We start from the raw sequence: 20,100 nt of genomic DNA, 5'->3' as shown, positions 1-20,100 counted from the left end.
TCCACTTTCACTCGAATTGAAATCCTATTGTATTTAATTATCTTAAAAGTATCCATCTCGAGCGTGAAATTCAAATCCTGAATCCTGCCAATTTAGCGACAATCAAGCCCAGCGCCATTAACAGAACAATTAAAATTATATTAGCGATGGCATTTTCGTGTCTTCGCGTTTATATAGCGCACTTAACACCACCGAACAGGGGGAGGATTAGTGTTTCGCATTAAATCGGTACCGACCGAGGCCACCAATAAAAAAACAGAAAACCTATCGACATTTCCTCTGTTCGTCTGGTCCAGACATTTGAAACCCCGGACTCGGTCTCATCCCGACGAATAATTCTCCGGGATTACCGGAGTTGCCTCGTTTGTCCTTTTTAAAATTCCGCGCTGCACTACCTTTATCCGTCTTATGGTTTTGTTGCTGTTGTTTTTTATCTGGACGAATACGTGTATCTCCTCGCCGTGGGAATAAATGGCCTTGTCGAGGGACGCCAGCAAATGCACTTTGCCTTCGCTCAACAGGAACGGTTTCTCGACCTCGGCACATGGGGCCGGCACGCCTGCCAGATACGCCGCCAAACTGGGACGCTTGCCGCCGCACAGAGATCGGAACTGTTCTCGGATGTTGTGCTGCAAAGAAAAATGATCGAATTATTCGGGGAATCGGATTATTGGACTAATGCGGCTGTGAACGGCCTAATAAATCTTTTTTCCGCTTCGCATTTGATGTTGCCGCCAAGAAATTACTCCACCAGGCGAATCTACCAAAGTGTCTTGCACAATTTGTCAGTTGGGGTGGCGAGAATGAAGGGTGAGGGGTGGAAAGACGCGTGAAAGAAAGAAAGCGAATTTTGGGGGGACAAGGGAAGGAGTAAACATTAAGAGTTACTGTGCAAATAATAAGAAAGTAAAATTATAGAAGTTGATTCACGAGTAATAATGAGCCCGACGGAATTGCAGATGCAACCCACAATACATTTGGAACGAAACTGGATATGGACGCAGTAGTATCCAGCTTTACCTTCCAAATGTACAGGGTGATTTTGAAAGTTGTGCAGAAATTTTAACCATGTAGAACTCGGAAAAAATATTTAAAATATTCTATGTCAAAAAATAAAATGACATTTATTTTTTGAGCTACAATTTTTTTTAATTGCTTTTAGTCTTCTACGTTGTTCCACAACCTCGTAGGTAAAATTTCGGTACATTTTAAAAATACACCCTGTATATAAATGTAATTTTATTTTTTGTTATAGAATTTTTTAAATATTTTTTCCGGGTTCTACATGAAGCCAGTGGCTCGTGGTTAAAATTTCTGCACAACTTTCAAAATCACCCTGTATTGTGGGTTGCATTTTCAATTTCGTCGGGCTCATTATTACTCGTAAATCACCGTGTACGTCGATGAGAACTCCAAAATGATTTCCTTCCGGTTCATTTTTCATAAAACAGTAAGTCTCATTTAAATTTCGAAGTTAACGTCACTTCCAGCTAAACAAAAATATGAAATATGTGTTGCTCGTGTGGCGTAGCGTTTACTAATGTGTCACACAGTATTGTTTTTATTATCTGTAACGGTTGGAGTGAAAATCAGCCGGCATTTTCCAAAATGGCGGTCGTACCTCAAGGTTATCTTCCGGGACTTTCATCATGTTTGTTAGAAGGTTTACTCCTACACCTCTTCCAAGCCGCCTGCTTTGCATAATGTTTACGAGTGCAGTATAATTGAAATAAATGTTAATCCACCACTAACCATAACGCACCCCACGCCAAGACACTTTGTTAATTCGCGTCTGAGTGGCCTCCAAGAAAAGTGAGTCTGAAGCGGTAAATTAAATTAAGAAAATGCGCTAAAGTGAGAAGGGAACAGACGTGTGTCTGACGTAACTCGACAGTTGCTACCAACCCCAGCACACATCTTTTCCTGAAAGACAATTTTCATTTGAGTGTTGCGAGAGATGCAAAAAATTCTCTCGACATCGAGATAATAATTAATAACCGAGTTTCGGGTTTGCTCATGCGTTATTTCGAGCCTAATTTCTCTGCATATTAAAGCAGTCGCTTGATTAAGCTTCGGATGGAAACGGTGAAATTTTCAATTTTTCACGGTTCACATTTTACAAGGAATTGACGGCGAAGACGCTTCGCTTGCAAGTCACGATTTTTTATTTGTGTGGAAATCGGTGTTTGCCCTTCGAGACGGATTGCATGATGTGTGAGTCTGGTCAGATGACGATGGAATATTTTGTGGAGGCGGTTGAAGCGTCTAAGAAGTCAAGATCTTAGATTTTTGCAACAGGGATCAGTAGGGTCTTGCCAAGATGGCTGCCACGTTTGCTGATCCTGGAGCAAAGATGTTTTGGTCCATGGTGTGAAGGAGAATTTGGAACAGTTCAGGAAAATTTAATAGACCTCTTCAGATGATTTGTTTCTTGATGACACATCGAGCCACCACTACTTTCCAAAAAGAAAAGAAACATCAAAAGCAAAGATGCTATAGTTCGCTCGGCGAACTAGTGGAGTAGTTACGAGATGTTCACGTGATTGTTCGTAGCGACGTCATGAAAAGCCTGATTTACACTGCCTCGCCAAATTTGAGTTTTGTGCGGGAAATTTAAATCTTACTACAGCGTGATCAACAATAACTGAGTCTGTTGGCAATGAAACAATTGAAAAATATTGGTGTTTTTCTGTTTCGTAATTGGCACTGATCGGATGCTTTAACTTGACACGACATTAAAAAAAAGGTTATGTTTATGCATTACAAAAATGACCCTCTGATGTTAAACGTCAAATTCGCCTGTCAACTTTGTCAAAGCTGACAACCGGAAATGCGTTTAGATTACAGTGGTACCAAAATCACTCAAATTTTCATTGTTACCAACAGATTCTGTCATTCTTGATCACGTTGTACAGGGTGAGCGAAACTCGATGTCTCCGTTCTATTAAAAGAAAAGCAAAGACGATAGAAAAATCTGAAAAGAAGTTCTTAAATGGGATTGAGTAAGGTCCATTTTAAATCAAATTTGCATATTTTTTCATATTTGGAAACTGAAGTAATGACGTCATCGAATTTTTTTTCCCAGAAACATACCTATATTTTGGCATATTTAAAAAGAGCTAACTTTTCTGAACAAATTTTGTAAAGAAAAAAAATTGCCATCGTGTTTAAATCGTGACGATTGCGAATTTTTGATAATACTTTTTTTTCACAAATTTGCTTATACATCATTTTTTAACGGAAAAAAATAGCAAATTTTTTTCCTTACAAAATTTGTTCAGAAAAATTTGCTCTTTTTAAATATGCCAAAATATAGCAATGTTTCTGGGAAAAAAATTCGATGATTAGAGCTGAGACATCGAGTTTCGCTCACCCTGTACTTTATGAATGGATGGAAATTTCGGCTGCGTGCAGCATACTTCTTAACGCTCGCCTTTTAACCAATAGGAAACCATCCCCCGAAAACAACGTGAAGATCACGCCAGTTTATTACTTCATTGAGTCGCCGCACCGACTATAGTTGCTCTCCACAGCCATAGAGTGATCATTTTCATTTGTCTAATCCTTTTTATATTTAGAAATATTTTTTTGATGATTTCGTTCCTCAAAACTTTCCTGCAGTACCTACTACTAAACCAGAAATTCTCCCTCCTGCTTCTACTTTCGCTCACTCAAGAACGATTTTCATTCCTATTAACTTCTCTTTCCGTTCACATTACAGTCTAGCTTCTTTTCTCCTCATTTCGTACATAAAACACGACATTTAACACAAACAACTCCCCTTCTACGGATTTAAATTTAATTAAGACCCATTCACCTCCGTCGATCCTGGAATCGTTTTCAAACTGGTCACACAGCTTTCTCAGAGATTAAACAGTCCCACTTAATCCAACTTAAACAAATAAATGCCAGCTTCAAACGTAAAACTGTAATTTTAAAAGAATTTCTTAACAAAACTTGGGGCTCTTTTCCGGTGCAAGCACAAAGGCGATTAAATTAGTTTTTAATCGTCCGCTTAAACAGTCTGAACGTCAGATTAGAGAGAGGTGTTGGATTCTGTCATGGGCTGTGACCTTGGAAATATCTGCGCGAAGGCGGAGCGATAAACCAGCGAAAAATCTGTAGATGAAAACTGAAAACCTCGACTCGTAGCCTATGAGAAAATCCAAGTCCCCTAACACTGTCATTGTACGAGTATGTTTTTGGATATTCCAGTTTTTAAATTATGATTTATTCAGGCGAGTTTTATCGGCCAACATAATTTCATAAAACTATTTTTCACTTCGCAACGGAGTTTAGTGTTATTACGGTCCTGACACGGCCTTTATTAATTTAATCATCAATCAAATTTGCGCCCGCTCGGAATTAACTCAGTCTACAACATTTTTTAATCAATCTCTGGACTCACGATGAATTCCAATTTCATTTTTCAATTATTTTCTTCGCCATCAAAAAGTCGATAGTTTTGTTGTGATGGTGCGTCGGTCCTGGTTTATGTTCTAAACTGAAATGGAATTGACGAAAGGGAAAATAAAAGCTAGATAAGACCATATTTTATATTACTGCCGCCACCGAAGGGTCGCAGCGCTTCCCTTTCTTTATGCTGCTCCAATAAGCTTAAGATCATTTGAGGAATGATGGCCTCGTGTGACCTACGAGGTCACATTCCCTTTACTATTCTGTTTATCATATCCCTATCTCCGAATTAAGTCGGAATCATGTGGGCGTAGGCAAAGGAAATTTATTTTAGTATCGAATTGCGCGCCTTGTTTCGTATTTTGGTCGAAAAGTGGTGCGATAAAAAATTAACTGCTTTATCGCAGAGGTCGTAAAGAGGACTGTACACGGTTTTTTGTTGCGCTGTAAATAATTTCAAGACCTTTATGGGCTTTCTATGTGTCGTATTTGAGATAATTGGGGGGGCAGATTAAAAATACGTTTTAAACGGGAGATGTGAAACCACGCCTCGTCATAAAAATACTTTATTATTTTTTTAGAAATGCCTTTTGTGCACGCCAGGTCTTGATCAGCTTGGGCAAAGCTTGATTCCAAGGGTATCACAAATATGTAGTCACAACATTTCCTAGTCCCTTGGTATTTATTTCAATTTACTCGTTGACATTAATCGGTCAATTTTGGTACGAATAACGAGATTTTAAGTCGAGTTCTCGAACTCCGGTTCGCCTTTACCTCCTCTAATTACTTCCCCAATTAGAGAATCAAATGCCTCAATTTGACCCAACAAAAATTACGAAACCATCCACAAAGTTTACCTCATTATCGGTCTCCATCGAACCGTTCCTGTGCTGTTTTCGGCCGGACGAATCCTGCGATTTAGGCGAATTCTCGTCCATCGTCCTGTTTTCCTCGTCGACGTCCTCGTCAATAAGCTTATCGGGTTCCTCGTCGTCCACCTCCATTCCGTTTGTGATCGTATCACCGAACGAAACGTGCGTTGCCTCTTTGTTGTCACCTAAAGAAAAAATCAATCATTTCACAACTGTCAGGCTATTTTCCAAACGCAAAAATTACGCAAACATTTAATCCTATTTCCGAGATAACTTATCTGGTGAAGTTATTCAAATACACAACTTTCTAGACGCACGAAACTTTCACTTCTTATCGAGATTCGCTCACGTGAAATTTTTATTCCATCCGATAAGAAATGTCTCGTCTAGGTGCTGCTAAAACTAAACTTTGCGATTTCGTGTGCTTCGCAAGATATTTATGAGATAACCGCGATATACTCGCTGCGGTTGGATCGTTCCTGCGCGACTCCCAGCTGTCACACCGTGATGAAACAAATACAAAACACAACCAGAAGTCTTCTCTTTCTGAAAAATCTTGTTTGAAGACAATCGACCGATTGGTTTTTGAATTAACTGGAAACAAACAGACAAACAGATTGACACAAAACGACATATCTCGCCAAATGGCTCGTCTAGGTGCTGCAAAAATTAAATTTTGGGATTTCTTGTGCTTCGGAAGATATTTATGAGATACTCGGTGCGGTTTTATTGTTCCTGCGCGACTCCCAGCTGTCACACCGTGATGAAACAAATACAGAACACAACCAGAAGTCTTCTCTTTCCGAAAAATGTTATTTGAAGAAAATCGATCGATCGGTTTTTGAATTAATTGGAAACAAACAGACAAACAGATTGACACAAAACGACATATCTCGTCAAATGTCTCGTCTACGTGCTGCAAAAATTAAATTTTGCGATTTCTTGTGCTTTGCAAGATATTTATGAGATACCCGCGATATACTCGGTGCGGTTTTATCGTTACTGCGCGACTCCCAGCTGTCACACCGTGATGAAACAAATACAAAACACTACCAGAAGTATTCTCTTTCCGAAAAATGTTGTTTGAAGAAAATCGATCGATCGGTTTTTGAATTAACTCGAAACAAACAGACAAACAGATTGACACAAAACGACATATCTCGCCAAATGGCTCGTCTAGGTGCTGCAAAAATTAAATTTTGCGATTTCTTGTGCTTCGGAAGATATTTATGAGATACTCGGTGCGGTTTTATCGTTCCTGCGCGACTCCCAGCTGTCAAACCGTGATGAAACAAATACAAAACACAACCAGAAGTCTTCTCTTTCTGAAAAATCTTATTTGAAGAAAATCGATCGATCGGTTTTTGAATTAACTGGAAACAAACAGACAAACAGATTGACACAAAACGACATATCACGTCAAATGTATCGTCTACGTGCTGCAAAAATTAAATTTGCGATTTCTTGTGCTTTGAAAGATATTTATGAGAAACCTGCGATATACTCGGTGCGGTTTTATCGGTACTGCGCGACTCCCAGCTGTCACACTGTGATGAAACAAGTACAAAGCACAACCAGAAATCTTCTCTTTCTGAAAAATCTTATTTGAAGAAAATCGATCGATCGGTTTTTGAATTAACTGGAAACAAACAGACAAACAGACTGACACAAAACGCCATATCTCGCTAAATGTCTTGTCTAGGTGCTGCAAAACTTAAATTTTGCGATTTCTTGTGCTTCGCAAGATATTTATGATATGCTCGTTGCGGTTTTATTGTTACTGCGCGACTCCCAGCTGTCACATCGTGATGACACAAATACAAAACACAACCAGAAGTCTTCTCTTTCTGAAAAATCTTGTTTGAAGAAAATCGATCGATCGGTTTTTGAATTAACTGGAAACAAACAGACAAACAGACTGACACGAAACGACATATCTCGCCAAATGTCTCGTCTACGTGCTGCAAAAATTAAATTTTGCAATTTCTTGTGCTTCGGAAGATATTTATGAGATACTCGGTGCGGTTTTATCGTTCCTGCGCGACTCCCAGCTGTCACACCGTGATGAAACAAGTACAAAACATAACCAGAAGTCTCCTCTTTCCGAAAAATGTTGTTTGAAGAAAATCGATCGATCGGTTTTTAATTTAACTGGAAACAAACAGACAAACATATTGATACAAAACGATATATCTCGCCAAAAGTTTCGTCTAGGTGCTGCTAAAACTAAACTTTGCGATTTCTTGTGTTTTGGAAGATATTGATGAGATAACCGCGATATAATCGGTGCGGTTTTATCGTTCCTGCGGAACTCTCAGCTGTCATACCGTGATGAAACAAACACAAAACACAACCAGAAGTTTTCTCTTCCCGGAAAATGTTGTTTGAAGAAAATTGATCGATCGGTTTTTGAATTAACTGAAAACAAACAAACAAACAGACTGACACAAAACGACATATCTCGCCAACAGCTGTCTAAAAACGCTCCACATTTCACCCCAACAACCTCCCCCATCCCACTCATAAGGTATAACCCCCTTACATTTAATTCCGGTCATGACACTTACTCCGCGCCTCGTTCTTCTCGTTATTGTACTCCACCGAGAGCAGGTTCGAAGTAGGGGGCGTGTGCGTCGGTGTCTCCTCTATCTTGTTCTGTTCCAAACCGATCTCCATCGACCTCGCTTTGTTCTGTTGTTCTTTCGGGAATTTCACTTCTAACGGGGCACTTTTGCATCCGAACAGCGTCTTCTTGTATTGCGTTCGCGACAAATTGCCAGGGTTGTACAGATGGGGCGAAGGGGGTGCGTATGCTCGTTGAACGACTCTTATTCCCATGCGGACTGTTGTTTTGCGATGGAATTTCTCGTCGGCCCGATCGGCTGGAATACAAGATGAGAACGAATTATGTATTGCGAGCAATCACGGAGTTTGCTTACTACTCCACCTACATCCACAACTTCACCAAACTGAGCTCGACGAACTTCAAGCAAACGGAGTAGGCGCTAATTTTTCATCTCTTGTTCTCAAGAAAAAAAGACCGCACGACAGAAATGAAAACTAAACTCGAATGAGCCTTTCACTTTGGAGCGTGTGACGTGACGCGTGACGGTGAAGCTAATTCACTGCCCGTGAATAATGTCGCGATGCGGCTAAAGAAGTTTTTATTTCATTAAAAGTGTGCAAGTGACAGATGTTCAAGAGCGCGCCGCGAAATGTTCCATTTTCGCGTGACTTATAGATTGATCGATACGTTTCCAAATGCTCCCCGGAATGCACAAACAATAAAACGTTTGTCCCTTTGGGAATACAATTTACGCATTCTGTTTGTAGCAGGAAGACCCTAAAAACCCTCTTATTAATAAATCATTGGGGATGCCGGAAATAAATCGACGTTTTACTTCATCATCAATCACTCAGCAGATTCTGTGAATATTGACACGATCCCCGCGGATTTCAGTCTATTTAGAGGAAATAATTCCCCGGCGCCTCCACCATTTATTATTCGGATTCTTCAGTGATCTATTGGCGAGCGATAATTTTAGTAAAACGCTTGGACCAGCTCCTTTTGACACAAATCAAGAGTAATGTCCCAATTGTTCAATTTGTGTTGATCGATAAAATTTGCATTCTTTTTGAAAGGTCGTAATGAAGGAAAACAAGACGCCAACTAAGTTCGGACCGTCTCGGCGTCGACGAAAATCTATTTCCACTTTATGAATAATGCATCCAGCAGCCATTCCACTAAAGCGATCTTGTATTCAATATGTCTGCTCTCCCTCTGTCTGTATATATAGAAATGGATTTCCGCTTCCGTTAATCAAGGGGGTTGCTTGCTGGGGCCTTGACAAGACTATCGTGTGTTCAACTAAATTAACAGATGGGAAATCAAACCTCGACAAATCGGATTGATGGAGATGGCTTGCGGTTCACACTAATATCGAATGTGTATATATAGACCGTCATTAAAAGGGATTTATGGGGCGACTGATACAAAATTAATAAGTTTTTTGTTGCGACGGAGACACTTTATGGTTCGCCGATTCGAAATAATTTATGTAGGACTCGAGCTTGTCGAGCTTCGTGATTTCCACCGGAAATAACGAGGAATTTGACATTTTAAAAGACGACGGAATTACAAAAACTCAATCAAACAAGTCGGGGAGGTCGGTCGTGTTTTGCGAACGAGGGACGTTCACCTTTTTGTTGGAATATTTTAGAGACAATTTATTGCGCATAAAGATTGTGTTGTTTAGTGATAAAACTCTCTCAAGTTTCCACATATTTTAGATTTTGTCTGTTTCTAACTGGAATTATTGATTTGTTGCGAGGAAAACTTGACAGAGACACCATGGCAAAATAATACTGTCTAGAACAAATACAGACTGTCCATAAAAGAATGTAAGATCGCGGATAGCTCTGGAATTCGAATTCGCCACCTCGTTTAAATTCGTGAAATAGTGTCAAACGTTCACAAGCTGTCAACACAAAGTCAACTTAACCTAATTTCCGCTTTCGAAGTCCTACTTTGTTGTTTCTTGCGTTCTTGGTCTGTTTATTAAAAAAAAAAAAAATACAAAACAGTTTGTTATCTGTTTATTAAGGAGTCGATTGATAAGACACATGTGAAGTGTAGATTTAAAAATAGTATTGTTTCCAGGAGTAGACCTTGAGGTACTCCACTCACTGCAAATCATCCTGTCGCGTCCAAAAATCTTTGCTCAGATCTACTAAGTATTGCTAAGTATTCCACTAATGATCCACTTCTCCGGTTTTTCCCCGGTCGGGCATCGCCGCTCTAATTTGCCTTTTTGTCGGGAATTGCGTCTGGCAAAGGGCAAATTATTGCGTCAAAGTACGGCGCCGCCCCCGTCGCAGCCCTAAAATATGATTAAACGAAATTTCTTAATTAATGTAAATTGAGGAACCTAATGAATAATTTTCTTGTAGAACCGTTGTAACGAGACTTCATTTCGACATTATAAATGAGCCGAAATCGGGCCCAGAATGAGAATTTCTTGAATGGCTTAATCCGGCTCAACAACAATAACGGGAAAACGTCAAAGCGTTTGACCCAATTCCAGAATCGACCCAGTCTTCCTATAAATTTCAAGGTGAAACGGTTGCACCGGTATTGAACGTCAGCGTGGTTTATGTTTTTTGTCGGATCAACAAATCGATTCGGGCGATTGTTGTGCTCACAAAAGAAAGTACAAGTTACAAAGGAAAAAATCACCTTGAAGTTTTCAGGTTTACCGAAATAATAAATTGATCCCTCGTGTAATTATTGCCCTCGCTGCGCTGACACAATGTACCTACTCCGGAAATAAAGAGATTTTAATGACACATTTAGTGCCATTGAGGTACAAACTGTTGCTCTGACTCGAATCTGTAATTGCATTTAAACTGTTATGGCTCATGGAATACTAGAGGCACTAAGTTAAATCCTTGTGGTACTCCAGATTGCAACGCTATTAGAGTAGGTCCAGGATTGACGAGATAAGACTTGAAGTGTTTACAGAGAAAGTCGACGAGACCGAACTCGGACGTCGCTAAAAGAATATATAAATCAATTTTATCAAACGTCTTCGGAAAGTCCGCAGAAATCACGTCAAGAACAACTTCCCAAGAAAATTGTATAAAGCAAGCTAAGTTTGAAACAGTAGGTTTTATGGTGGGAAGCTGTTAGTAGATGATGATGTAGTTGTGATGATAAAATTAGAAACAATGCTTGTAGAAAAAAATGAAAATTTGTTCCTTCTAGAAAAATGTACCATGTGCATTTAAATATTTTTTATAGATTTTTTATAGATAGGACACAGAGCACACAAGAGCCACCTCGTAAGTTATAAAGTGTAACAATAAACACTAAGTAACAAAGTTTTATAACTGGATAAATCCACTTCTAATATAACTTGAAATCCTTCTTCTCTGTTTTTCAATGGATCAATTTCAACTAGCTTATTTTCTGATTTGTTTAAAATGAACTCCTTAACTTAGTTTTTACAATAAAAACGGGAAGTTTCTATTTTGGGAGTATCAAAGGATATAGCAAGATTTTACTTGCAAGGCTCTCAAATTCTTTAGTACCTATTTTAGTGTTTGTTATTTTTAAAGGCTAAGAATTCAAAGTAGAAATGGCCTGAAATGAGAAAATAAAATTGTAGCATAAATCACGGATGTAGTACCAAAGCGCCCTGTACTAACCCTTTCGAAGCGCTACCGTCGCCAGCGAGAATCTAATCGCTGGGCCCCTACCATCATCATCAGCTGCGCGCCGTCGGAGCGTGCCGCACCATCCCCAGCCAGGCTATAAAAGGGATGCACGCATGGACAAATCAATTATTATTCATATGATCATCCGAACTCCCTCAAGAGTCTCACTACAAACCTTTATTAACTTTGTTTACCTTTCTGTAAATTAACACTTTACAACACAAACAACTTTTAAAAGTGGCTCCACAACGTGGGGCATACTGTTAAAAGTGGCGCCCAACGTGGGGCATGATGTTAAAAGTGGCTCCACAACATGGGGCCTGCTGTTAAAAAATAAAATTGAATTTAATCCTACAACATTAATTTAATTTGATTAATGTGGTATAAACGAAATCAACACTAAAGTCTTATTTTTTTTTAATTAATGGCCATGACGCTTTTATATTTCTGTTAATTGCACAAATGTATCAGTGTTGATATTTGTTACAAATATGCGAGAGCAATTGAAAATGTTTGCTAATAGGTTACAACACCTCACAATTAAGGAAAATAGGACAATTTTAAAATGATGTAATGACCATCCAAACCCCAGATTTTAATTAGTTGTGAAATTCAGTTACGGCAATATAGACCAATCACAAGGAGAGGTGGAGCCTCTTCTACAGCCAATTACGCTGAGCCGTACGTGACCATTATATTGCGTAAATGACCGGAGTATAGAGTTCCTGCCAAGTGATGCAAAACTGATTTCGTTTTTCTCGCTCCTGTTGGGGCATTGTTATTGCGTCGATCGATCCAAAGCGATATTAAAAAAAATATTAAAACTAGGCGGGTGTTTACATATTAAAAATAATTTAAATTAAAGCGATCCAGCCCAGCAAGATTATTTGTGCAAATCATTGAGATGCGGATAATTATAATGAAAAATAAACAGGCTTTTTATTTTGGCTTGCTGAGCGAAAATCCGCTGACGGTTTCCATCAACATTTTGAAATGAATCCGAATTTTTTAATATTGTCATTTGACTTTTTCCTCCTATTTGTTGTAAAAAAGCTTACATTGGGTTTAGTTTGAGATTCCCTGGAGCCCGTCGCGTTTAATTACCCATCAAGTGATTACCTTCACGTGTGGAAAACAGACAAGATCGAATTTCCCACGGCACGTGAACTTGGCATTTTCTCAATTTTCCTGATGCGATCACGTGGTCAGGCACACTCGATGCAAGTCCGTCCGGGAAAGGGATTTTTCATTTGGTTCCGGCGCGGGAGAGATTTTCCCTCCAGTGCGTATGTGCACGGATTTTCAGGATGAATGTGACGTGATTCGATTAATATGAGCGGTTTAGCGGATCAGTCGAGAGGCGGCGGTTGAAGTTCAACAACTATTACTGGATAAACCGAGGTAAACATTAGTTTAGATGTCACAGTAAACTCCGCAGGATCAGACTATTAAATTCAATTCCGTAATTAAAACGTACCGGCGTTAATTAAAAGTTGATGGCACATCCGGCTGGGTCGATACGACGGCTAAAGGAACAAATGCGAAGGGATTAAGTTGAAACTTCGACACCTCGACGGATAATCCTCTTGACATATTTTTTTAACACGCTCAACGGGACATTTTGATAGGGATTTTATTTTTGGGATGTGTGAAGCAAGGATTTTCTGGACCATTTCTAAATGATGAAAATATAAAAAAAAATATCGAAATGGAAATGATCGACTAATATGATATACAGGGTGTATTTTTAAAATGTGCCCAAATTTTACCTACGAGGTTGTGAGACAACGTAGAAGACTAAAACCAATTAAAAAAAATTGTAGCTCAAAAAATAAATGTCATTTTATTTTTTGACATAGAATTTTTTAAATATTTTTTCCGAGTTCTACATGAAGCCAGTAGGTCGTGGTTAAAATTTGGTCACGCATTTCAATAACACCCTGTATAAAGCGGCACACCTAAAATTAATCGCCCATGAGAAATATCTATAATAACGAGCGCAGCGACGACGATAATTATAAGAGGGATGAAAATCCACTTTAGTCCCGTGGTATATTTTAATACAATTTTCTTGATTGTCCTTTTTCTGTCACAAATTTGTCACAAATTTTCCTTCTTATGCAAATATGATTTCTCTCTTTGATCACGTGTCTGCCAAAACACGCTGAAACGCATCACTTCTTGCAGAAACAAACCTCTCAAGCAAATCTTATAACATTTTCTGAAGTCTTACACTCCTCATTGTATTGAAAAACTTTTTAAATTTATCAACTCACTTCGTCTTTCACCCTCGTAGTTTCGTTATTACTATCTGATTTCCTTCATTCTATATAAATCATCACTACTCCCACACTGCCTGAATCTAAAGTTCCATTTTAGGAAGACATTTTGTATTATCAAATTACTAGTCAAGTTTCATGGTAGATTGTGCTTCAAATCTAATGTGTAATCTCGCTAATGTGTAATCTCAGCTTACGCAAATCCCTAATTAAACTCGACGCAAATACAAAAGAGCAAAAAATGTAAACAATCCCTGTATTTAACAATACGCCTTTAAAAAAATCATTTTTGTATTCCGCGGCAAGACAAATATTTGCGTAATAACGTAAAAGTTTTTTTCCATAAAAAAATCTTTCACATTGTTGAGAACGGAATTTTCCGGAAGATTATTCGGAAAAGAGGACACGCCGTGGATCAATCATCATTAATGACAGCACAAGTGGTGATTTGTTGTGCGCCAACCATTCCTGAATTATTAACAAAGTAAGTGGTGGCCTGAACTCCAATTAGCAGGGGCGGCTAGTGCCGGGGGCACAGAGAATAATTAAGTATAATTTAAAGCAAAATAATTTTATGTTGTAAGCCTCAAAATTCATTCCGACACCATGCTCGCGTGTAGCTAGTATTGATAGTTTTCTCTTGATGACGCGCTTAGTTGGCACGCGTCGTTGTACTGTTTTACAGCGTTACTATGGCAACAGCACAGTCAAATTGTGCAGCATCAGGTGACATTTTACCACTGCAAGTCGAGACTCACGAATGTGATTTGTGTAAGATTTAATTGAAAATGAGGCGAGCCGCCACTGTCAATTAGGTCGCTGAAAAAAGCTAATGTTGTCACATTTACCATTCATAAATAATGAATAAACCGATGTGCAAGTCGGCTGAATTATTCATAAAATCATGAATTTATGATGAGGAGGAAAAAGTTGCGTCGTAACAATGACAACGGCGTTAAAATAGGGTTGGCTCAGGAGTGAAATTCTTTCCCCGGTAAATCCCAAATTTATCCGTTTAATGGCGCTTTTAAGACTCTAATCCGATTAGAATAACAAGTTGGCAGCTTGCCACAAGTGTTGGTCCTAATGGGGAGACTCGCGCAAGAACCACACAGGTACGACTTAGACAACTGACAAGAATTAATCCTGTCTGTGACGTCACAGAACCTAGATTGTTTCAGTCGAAAGATTTGAGATCCAACCTGTTCATCCAATTCCGTTTACATCACGCCCTCCCCACGGGAACGCCCATATATTTACAAGGAAGACAGGTTCCTCAATTAATATAAATCGGGATATGCTGTTAAGTAAAAGGGCAAAGCAATCGATCGTACGCTTTATAGGGTGTATTTCACGTCGGGCCGAGGAGTTAAATATAGAGCAGAAGCGCAAAGTGGAAACGCTCTATGATTTCATTTATGTAACGCCGTATCAAGTTTACATATTCGATGCTTTCAAGTCGAAGTGGCTTCTTATCAGCAGCCAAGTAAAAACACGGATGCGTTTATTTTATTCGTCTAGAGAGTGTTGCCGGTTTGGTCTACAATAAAAATTTATAACGTAAGAAAATATTTGTGTAACAGGTGTAAAATAAAAGATGAAAGAAAGTTTGTATAGTAGGGCTCTACATCGTGATGTGGATGACAGTACTACATTCAAAACACTACTCGGCTTCGCCTCGTGCCTGAAACTTAGTTTTCGCGCTGTAAAATACCCCTACCGTACTCCAATGTAAATAACAATTTTTTCGATGATGTCTTCATCTGTAGTGAAATTTTTTGGTCGTCTTTAATAAACTTATCAGTACTTGTTGAAAGAATCTGGCCCAGCTTTTTACCCCTTGATACATTATCGATTTTGAATAAGTTTGTTGTGAATTTCTATCACAGATTTGCGTTTAACTGGACATGATGGAAATTAATTAATTGTTGTTTACTCGAGAATTACCAAAGCAGATTTCATAACACCCCTCATTACATATCTATCAACATATCCGAATGTAGACATGACTATTCAAATTCCTCTTAACCAATGTGCAAGGCCCAGCGGTTCTCCTAACTCAGAAAGAATGCATTTTGGATTTGAATTTTTCCGGCCTTTTGCTCCAGAAACAATAAATGATGAACTAACTTTTGGGGTTAGAAACATTTTGAAAAGCAAATGAACATTTGTTTCAAATGTACAAATCGAAAGTAACGAATTGGTAACAGTGGCAAAGAGCGAGAGAAAAATGAAACAAATGATGAGGAGCCTGGGAAAGAAAAAGCTGGAAGTGAATGTTGAGAAGACGAAAATGATGGTGTTCAATAAGAGAAAGAGGAAGATTGAAGAGAATGAGAGGATGAGAGGGAAAGCGGGAAAGAGAGTGGTACAGTTTGAGGACAAAGTGGATGGAAGGGAAGGGTGCAGGATACTGACGGAATGCTGGAGAGAAAAGAAAAAGACTACGGAGAAGAAGAAGAGAAAGAGATATTACCACAGGAACGGATATGCCAGTGAAAAAGTGGAGAGATTGAGAGCAGAAGGAAGATGGATGAATGTAGGAGACAGACAAGTAAGAAAGAAGGGAAAGGATCAAAGGATCCAGATACAACAAGGAGTATGAGAGGTGTATGATAGAGGAAATTCCGGAGTATCTGGGGAGAGAGAGTGCAAGAGAAAGAAAAATGATGGTGAGATTCAGACGTGGGAACGAGGAGAGAGAAAATAAGTATTGGATGGAAAGAGAGGAAAGAAGGTGCAGACTGTGCTATGAGGAGAGAGACAGATAATGGAGCACATGTGGAATGGATGTAGTGAAATTAGAGAGAGAGGGGGGAAAGGAATGGGGAGAAATACCGAATGAAAACGGAAGAGGGATAGGATGGATGAAAGAGGTATGGAAGAGGAGGGAAAGGATAGAGAAGGAGAGGGGTGGGAGATATGAATTAAAAAGGGGTTTTTTCATCCTCTTTTCGTAATTTTCCTTCATCCTCTTCATATGACAGTCTCGTCTGTCATATTCTCTATAACCAATTGATCAGTTCTTTTCATTTTGTTCTTACTTCTGCACTTCATTTGGTTCCCTTTTGCTGATTCTCATCCTGTCTCATATACTTTATTACTGAGCTCTGCCCAAAAAACCTCAATCGAAGGAATATTAGTAACATTAGAAGGAATCTAAGTAACATTAGGAGTACTCGATTCTTCGACTTCTTTGCATAATGTCAACTTGCTAGGTTGAACCAAAACACAATATTATTATCTTGATGATCATCATTGATGAACTTTTTGACTTTTGATAAACATTTTGAAATGTGAACATTAGCTCTGGCCGCGAATTTGACGGACCTAGGAAGAAGAGACATCATTTTTGGAAATCGCCGCCAAAACCAAAAATGTTCTTCAAGTTTTATTTTTGTTTTAAACTCGACTCCATTAGGAGTCTTTTTATCTTTTTTATAATGCCAAATTGTGAATGTAGTACTTGTGCTCCCTAAAGAGAAGTTGTTTTGATGGTCCAAGAACAAAACTTTCTTTGAGAATCTGTCTGATATTTTTTTCATTTTTGGAGGATTATTTTCAATTTCCTGTCATTATATCGTGGTGTCTCCACATCTTGCAGTATTTTAAACCTTCTCCCCTCAAATTTCCGGAAAAATATCCATTAGAACACTTTGTGTCAATGTTCTTCCAAGGTACTTAACTAATTTTTTCATTATTTTGGAATCAACTCTCTTGGTTGCCCGCTTTTTGATAAGTTTTTTACAAGTTTTCCTTCTATTAAATCTCTCCTTTTAGTCCATTTTCCAAAGGTAAACGTAATTCTTTAAATGAGCTTCTTCTACTTCTTCTAATCCAGTATATGAAAATGCTTCTTGCCCATAACTTAACACATCTTCATTTACGTCAAGCCTGCCTCCCTATTTCAAAACTGTCCATTTATTCATGCACCTATCGTTAAGAAACGAAAAATATCACAACGCAAAAACTGACATTTAAATTCGTGCAAATTCGTGAAAAAAGTATGACTTTCATAACTAGTTGTACAATAGCTATTTATGCAACGAGTTGCAAAATGAGCGTCTTTTTTGTAAAATTGCCATTTTGCTACGAGTTTCATACAAGATTTTTTGTAATTTAGTTACGAAAAGCACACATTCTAATTAAAATCCTGTTTAAATCTGCTATTTCAATAATTTTCCGGGATAATAATGTCACTTTTTAACGCTAGTGATAATATAGTGTCACTTTTTAACACTAGTGATAATATAATGTCACTTTTTAACACTAGTGATAATATAATGTAATTTTTTAATACTAGTGATAATATAATGTCACTTTTTTGACTAGTTATTAAATGAAGCACATTTGACAACTAAAATGACATATCACAAAGGTTACTTTTCGTAACTGAATTAGAAAAATAACTATTGTATAACTAGTTATGAAAGTCATACTTTTTTTCACGAATTTGCAGATTGATTAACGAGGGCGTAGCTCGAGTTAATCAAGCAAATAAGTGAAAAAAGAGATTTTCACAACGTGTTGTACACACTATTTTTTTGCATATCGATGTAAGTTGAGAAATTTGATCTAAAAGGATTTATGCAAAATTACAAAAAAAAATAGGTATGCTTTGACAATCATCTCCAAGGAGATGGAATAAAATGATGCAATGATGCAGTACTACTTTCACTACGATTTTTCGCGTAAAAAAGTGCCACTTTTATTACGATATGCAAAAAATAATTTATTGACAGATCACAGTTTCTAGAAATGAAGTTCTACTCCATAATTGAACTGAAGCGTTTGTGGGAAAAACTTCCGTCGTTGTCTTCTAATCTAAAGACTCGCAAAGCAAAGAGTAAAATGCACGAGGGAAAACTTTCCAACTTTTCCAGGATCGAAGACTTGCGAGCATGCACAAAAAATTGCAATTGCTCCCAGTGTCAACGTTGAATTGAACTTTTTCAAATCATTATATTTTGCAGTGGACTCCAATCAGGTTTTAGTAATTTTTGTTGGGTACAAATTGCTTGTACGAATGGAATTGTGTGGTTGCTTTGTCTATCGAATAGCGTACATAAGAAGATGAGCTTTTCTCCATTTAATCCTGGAAAACCCGTGAAAAATTCCTGCATCCAGACACCCCCAAATCTGTCAGTTTTCACGCCGTTTAAATATTAACGCGTGAACAAAGTTCGTCCGTCCAAAACTGTAAAAGCACGGGGAGCATTAAATCAGTAACAAAACACAAAGCTCGCTTTGAAAACGTTTCATCAGTACCACGATCCGGACTACAGTTTAATCCTGACAAAACAGATACCTCTTTAATTAGTCTCCATGAAAACGTGGCGCAATTTTTATATCGCTAATTAAGGCCCAGCGATGAAAAGATTAAAAACAACAATCGCTCTTCATTTGAGAGCGCCGCTGCGCGCCTATTATTCTTAATTAATAAAATTCACGAACTTACCCACGTAAGCTCTTACGTCATAACTGGTTCCGATGGGGGCGCCGTTGTACTCTTTGGCCGGCACTAACTGAACACTAGGTGGTGCCAAAGGCGTGATCTCCATGCTGAAGGGGTAGGCGTTGCTCCCCAACCGCTTCAACAATGCATCCTGCAACAAATAAAAACACGCTGTAGAGCCAAAAATTCATAAATTCATTATCCTGCGCCAGGACGATTTCGGTTTTGGAACGAATTACAATTTACGTTTACAATATTCCCCTGTCGGAACTGTAATAACGAGAACGTGGGACTGTTATTAATTGCAAGAACAACATTGCCATCGATTGATTTCTCTGGAAGGTACACAAAAATAATAATTAGCGAGAGGGTGAACAACAACATGATCCCTTGCGGAGGGCTAAATGGCGATTTTCCAGCAAATTATGGCGCGGATGTTGTGTCGGTGTCGCCATAAATTTTAAAGCTATTCTGAAAATTAATTAGGAGGAGCTCTACTTCCTGTTTTTCATCATCTAGATTTGACTTTAATGTCCTATCGCAAACTCGGAGCGGATGTTTCGAACAATCAAATTTTCCCCGCCTGGAAAATTCTTCTGTGGAATAAATTCGCGAAGGTTTTTAACACGCAATCAAACAATCCAAACGTTGCGGCACAGGAGAAATTACCTATTGCTGAACTAATCGCATATTACACAGACTGTCTATAAAAGAATGTAAGGTCGCAAATGGATCTGGAATATGAAGTTGCCACCACAATAAATACGCAATTTTTTGAGTGTTCAGACCTATCAATAGGGAATTTCATTATTTTATTTTTATTTCATTTTCTTTGTAAAACACCTGTTTTGTAAAGCTATGC

At 38.4% G+C, this 20,100-nt stretch overlaps 1 protein-coding gene across 3 annotated transcripts in view; it reads right to left on the bottom strand.

The window, feature by feature from the left end:
• LOC138136667 (phosrestin-2-like) overlaps positions 1-20,100 on the bottom strand; it is an 81,203-nt gene that overhangs the window by 1,285 nt on the left and 59,818 nt on the right. For all 3 annotated transcript variants that reach the window (XM_069055934.1, XM_069055936.1, XM_069055935.1), the window contains 4 exons: positions 19,242-19,389; positions 7,856-8,170; positions 5,274-5,473; positions 396-629 (listed from right to left, as the gene is read on the bottom strand). In XM_069055934.1, coding sequence (XP_068912035.1) covers positions 396-629; positions 5,274-5,473; positions 7,856-8,170; positions 19,242-19,389 — 897 coding nt within the window. The remainder of the gene's footprint in view (positions 1-395; positions 630-5,273; positions 5,474-7,855; positions 8,171-19,241; positions 19,390-20,100) is intronic.

This window comes from Tenebrio molitor, chromosome 8, assembly GCF_963966145.1.
Source record: "Tenebrio molitor chromosome 8, icTenMoli1.1, whole genome shotgun sequence".
Lineage (NCBI taxonomy): Eukaryota > Metazoa > Arthropoda > Insecta > Coleoptera > Tenebrionidae > Tenebrio > Tenebrio molitor.
The sequence above is the reverse complement of the archived record's forward strand: the minus strand, read 5'-3'. Positions and strand labels throughout refer to the sequence as shown.